A 5,856-nucleotide genomic window follows, 5' to 3' on the forward strand; every position below is an offset into this window, starting at 1 on the left:
TGTGGGTCCTTCAGTTCTGAGGCTCAGACTGGAATCAGCCTGGCAAGTAAATGAAAGCAATGGGGACTTTGGATATTAGTGCTTTTCATCATGGTGAAAACTAGAGGTGTAACAATGTCAGCTTATAGATAAACGTTCTTCATGGGAAACATATGCAGTGAGTGGTGTTAAATTATTTATTAATATCATGACAGTTATTGTTAAGACATCATTTAAATATTGGCATGATGATCACATAAATCTGTTGTTGAATACATTTTATATTCTTGGTACTCATGAGTTTACTTCTCTATTCCCAACTCTATCCTCATAGTCCCTCTTAGTTTCTCCATCACTACAAAAGATGTGTGAAACCCTAGCTTCCCAGACCCAACATATATCAAATAACTGCATTGATAATTGGAACATTTTGTTTAAAATGTAACACCTATGTAATATGTAAGAGACTTTGGTTTTAACTGCCACCGGAGCAAATATAGAAAGATTTTCAACACACGATTATTAAAACCTTCAGAGGGAATTACTGCATAAGTCAGTCTTCATTCTAAGAACACACAAGCAGAATTTGAAAGAAATAACATCCTAGATGATTTATATAGAACATTTACATAAAATGGAGTTAGACTAAATCAAGAGAAAAGTACATTTTTCCTGTGATATCTGTGATGTTTGACCCTGGACAGTGCATCCCTGAGAGCCTGGTGGACCTGCTTGTTGCGCAGGGTGTAGATGAGAGGGTTCAGAAGTGGGGTCACTACTGTGTTCACAAGAGCAGCCTCTCTGTTGGTGTCCAGCCTGCTTGACTGCTTGGGCTTAATGTATATAAATATACAGCTGCCAAACATCAGCGAGAGGACGATGAGATGAGAGGAACAGGTGGAAAAAGCCCTCTGTCGCTCCCTGGCTGATGGCAGACGCACTATTGTGACTACTATGTTGCTGTATGCAAAGACGGCTATAAGAAGGGATGTAAAAAGCACAATTAAAGCAAAGTTAAAAAACAGCATTTTGATAGACCTGGTTTCAGAACAGGAGAGATTTGCCAGTGGTCCGAAGTCACAGAAGAAGTGAGGAATGACATTGGGGCCACAGTAAAATGACCGGGAAAGCATCACAACTGGAATGGCCATGAAGAGGAATCCCAGAACTAAACAGACAGTAACAAGAAAGACGCACATCCTTGGGCTCATGATGGTGTGGTAATGCAGAGGTTTGCAGATGGCCAGATACCGGTCCAGGGACAACACAGCAAGAAGGAAGAAAACAGTTGCCCCCAGGAAAAGAAAGACAAAGGCTTGGGTGAAGCAGGCTCCAAAGGAAATCCTTTGCCTCCCTGAGAGAAAGATGACTAGCAGCTTGGGGATAACGGTAGAAATAAAACAGCACTCGACAAAGGAGAAGGTGCTGAGGAAGAAGTACATGGGTGTGTGTAAGCGGTGGTCCTCGCACGTGATGGCAATTATGAGCATGTTGCCCACAAGGGAAGACAAGTAGGCCAGCAAGTGCACTAGAAATAGGAGGATCCCCAGGTGCTCGGCTGCAGGGAACCCCTCGAGGATGAACTCCTGGATGGCTGTCCCATTCCTGGTTGCCTCTGTCATCAGCATGTCCGTGTCTTCAGTCTGTCACCGAGGGGTTTGCAGAACCGTGCCTGAAAGGTGGAGAACTGTGTGTTACTAAAACTGTAAATGACATGGGAAGGCAATCGGGCCTGTAGTCAGTGCATTCAATATGCCATTTTGTCCATTGCTAAGGGGAAATTACTGATTTTAGACTATGTCTTTACATTGCATGTACCCTAAAATACTAACTGTAGAAAACCTGCATGTGTCACAACCTCCATTAGAGACAATGTCATTCATCAGTGTTGATGATTTTACCAAGTTGCTCACTCTAATTTAGTCATGATACATATTTCTGATAAAATAGCTTTCAAGCCATTTGGATAAACATTATAAAAGGAAAACAAGTAATTGAAAATCAACCTGGATCTGGGGGTATCACTCAGAGGTAGGGTGCCTCTCTAACATGTGTGAACCTATGGTTTTGGTTTTCATCTATGCAAAATGAAAAGATCACAAACCCGCCAGACAAAACAAAGGTCAACTCATAGACACTAGAGAGATGGCTCAGCTGTTAGAGCTACTTTTTAATGCAGAAGACCTGGGTTCGGTTTCCAGAACCCCATGGCGACCCATAATCATCTGTACCTTCATTTCCAGGGTATCCTGTTTCCTCTTCTGACCTCTGAGGGCAATAAGCATACAGGCTATATACTCATGAAAGTAAAATACTCAACACAAAGAATAAAAACTAATCTTCAAAAGTTTTAACTCACAAAAAACATTTAGCCTACAAAATATATTCCTTCATCATACCTTAGCATTTGTGTCCATGTTTGGCCATATTATTATCAGCAAAACATCCTGGAGTCCCGTCTGCAGTCCTATGAAGTGAGTTAGATCAGAAGAGGCACATAAGTAACTCCAGTTGGATTGTCATAGGTTCATGTCTGGCTGCTCCCATCCAGAGCCCCAGATAGACAGTGAAAGAGAAGTATTTCCCCTCCGTCCTGTGCTTGGTGGTCAGTCCAGGGAGAAATTCTTTCAACTGATCTTCTTAGTCCAGATATTTAAGAATGTCAGGATGCTGGACAAGTGGGTCAGCAGGCAAAGTGCTTGCTACCGAAGTGTGAGTTCAGATCCCAGCCCTTGTAAAAGGCCAGAGTGGTGAAATACATCTGTAACTTCAGCACTGGACAGGGTGAAGACAGGCAGATCTCCAATCAACTAAAAGCTTGAGAACTGGATTAAACCAATTTTATTTCTCAGTGGATTAAACTAATTTTATTACTCCATGGGTAAACAAAAACTCATATTACCTCACTGTTCTCTAAGAATTGAGAAGTGAGTTCACCTGGAATTCTCAAAAAGCTTTTCTGCATCTCCAGTCCCCCACATCAAATGCTCCCTTGCATGCTCCAGCATCAGCTAGAAGCCCTGCTGCTAGGAACATACTCCAGTCAGGGTTCAAGGCAAGATGGAACACAGATATTTTCTACAAAGATGCTATTTTTCTTAAGTGCTTTCCAAAGCACTGAATTTGCTACCCCCATTAAGGCTATTTCTAACCAACATGTGCATATTCCAAGACAGAGAAGATACTTACACCACCAGAAGCAGAGATGAAAGCGATATGATTTTGTCCCAACATCTATTTAGCACCGGACTGTCTCTTGATAGTAATCAGGGTTTTTTAGTTCCAGTGGGCAGCACCAAGAGACACTAAGTATCATTAATAGATGGAACAAAGCCATCCACAGACCTGTGTCCCTCTAGGATCCCTCACAATTGGTAATTTATCATGGTTGTGAATGGAATACCATTCAATTAATAGTAGTAAAATTAATAGTAAATTTGTATACTGTATTATTATATCTGATAATATAAAAATTATTAAGCATAATGGCTGCTCTTTCATTGTGCACAAAATATAAGCTCCCAAATGTCTTCATGAAAATATTTGAAAGTGGAACATACAACCCTCCAAAGTTCATTAATTTCCAAGTTGCATAATATTTTTCATGCAGGATTGAAAGGTCAAATGAAGTTAGCTAACATTCATGGCACATGCCTGTAATCCATACATTCATGTACCTAAGGCAAGAGGATTAGTTTGAGCTTGAGGCCAGCCTGAGATTCACAATGAATATCAAACCAGCCAGGATTAGAAAACTATACAGCATGCCTTGATCTATTTTTCATAAAGGCACATAGAGAACTTAATGGTTAGGCCACTGTGCAAGTCAGGTTTTTCCAGAGAAAGAATAACAACAGAATAAACACTCATTACAGATATAATTCACTAAATTGGTGTAGGCAGAGACTGCTCATTCATTTCCCCACTGCTCAGACCTGAATAGTCACACAAAACTATGTTAATCACAACACTGTTTGGCAAATGACTCAGGTATATTTCTAGCTAGATCTTACATCTTGAATTAACCCATTTCTATTAACGTGTGTATCAGTATGAGGCTGTGGCTTACTGGTAAGGATCCAGTGTCTGTATCCTTGTATCCTTCAACACTTACATGGTGTCTCTTGGATTCTGCCTACTTTTTCTTTATATCTCTGTTCAGATTTCCCACCTGGCTTTACATGCAAGCCCGTTGCCTGAAACAGTTTCTTTATTAACCAATGATAATAAAACATATTCACAGTATACAGGGGAATCCCACATCGTCTCGCCTTTTCTGTCAAAGAAAAAGGAAGGTTTTACTTTTTTAATAATAAAATTACATATACAAAACAGTTATCAAGCAAGAATTATAGTTGCAATATTTAGTCCATTTACATTTAGCAAAATAAGGAAAATACACTATTATCTATCCTATTTTGTGAGACTAAAAGTTTTATATCTAATTTATCTTTTATCATAACTATAACTATCTGTCTTCAACTCTTCAAAGATCCCAGAAGGATATAATATTGCCTAAGTAAACAGGGAGTTCATTGTAAGCAACTTCCAAAGTACTAGAATTGACAGAGACATCTTGCTGCCTGGAGTCACCCAAAATTCTTCTGTGATGATGGGGCATCCATATTCAGCCTACAGGCCCTTAGTATCTGGCAGACTTTTCCATGAAGCAGGAAATTTGAAAATCTTCTCTGCCTCATAATGGCAAAGTTCATCAGTTGTTTTCTTCTGTGTCTTGCAGAATGTCTTGCAGTTTCTTCTGTGAAGCAAGAACCCTGAAGAACAATCCCATCTTTTGGAAACTTCAGCAATTGTTTTTCTGTGCATCTTGCACATCCAGTTCATACAGCATACCATCAAGCAGTCCAGGCAAGAGCAGTTTCTTGCCCAAATAGCTAGCCTTATCACATTGAAGGCAAATTCCATAACAGATTTCTTCAATGCCCATCAACTTCTCTGAAGTAATTGGTGCTGCCAGAAGCAGACATGTCTCACTGTCAAGAAAAGTCTAAGTTCCTAAAACACTTTAAATGCCATATTCTGTTGGTCTGTGGAGTGTTAAATATTATCTATCTAACTGAAATATATCTCTATACATCTAGAAAACCTAATTAACATGACTACAGTTTGACTATTATAGATGATTAACTATTAATCTGTATTTCTTAACTATACACTACATTTTTAAATGAGCTGTACAAACATAATACCTTAAACAAGAGCAAAAATACATATACACAGTATAACAAAATCAACCTTAAATATGTATCAATAGACCGAGATCCATAGTAATGCCAAGTATTCATCTCTATAACATATTTCTCTCCCCATTTTCTAGAAAGAAATTGACTGTGACCATTTAACCATTTATAATCAACCCCCTTTGAATGAAAATAAACATTTATAAACATTCACTTTGGGAATTTGGGAGTTGTTCTTTCCAAACTGCTTCCTGATGTTTGTTGGATAAAATATTTTTAAGAGTTTATAGAGACCTTTTGGGGGTCGTATTCCATCAAACGACATTATCCTGGAAGGAATCCACAGGTTCTCATTTTCTGTAGAAACAAAAGCGGAACATCTTTTCAAAAAACAACATATCCATAGACCCAAATTTTGAAGTCAAGATACCTTTATATTGGTTTAACTTAGCACTCCTGAGAATCAAATATCTCTCTGCGTCAAAAATTCAAAGAAAACACAATAATATGCATAGTCCAGACTGTCTGTGTATGTTCCATCTTTACATGGCTTATTTTTCTTTACTCCTTTCATCCATGACTGTCTGTGCTCTTTTATATTACTTTTACTGTCTCCTTAAAGACTTTGTTTTATTTTTTAAACCTATTTATATAACCGTCTATACTCTTTGCTTCT

The 5,856-nt window shown here is 38.7% G+C and overlaps 1 protein-coding gene across 1 annotated transcript; it reads right to left on the reverse strand.

The window, feature by feature from the left end:
• Nucleotides 1–629: 629 nt before the first annotated feature.
• LOC142855314 (olfactory receptor 6C75-like) lies at nucleotides 630–1,607 on the reverse strand. Its single transcript, XM_075981858.1, has one exon. It carries the CDS (start codon nucleotides 1,605–1,607, stop codon nucleotides 630–632), a length of 978 nt encoding a protein of 325 aa, XP_075837973.1.
• Nucleotides 1,608–5,856: the final 4,249 nt, after the last annotated feature.

Source organism: Microtus pennsylvanicus, chromosome 8, assembly GCF_037038515.1.
Source record: "Microtus pennsylvanicus isolate mMicPen1 chromosome 8, mMicPen1.hap1, whole genome shotgun sequence".
Lineage (NCBI taxonomy): Eukaryota > Metazoa > Chordata > Mammalia > Rodentia > Cricetidae > Microtus > Microtus pennsylvanicus.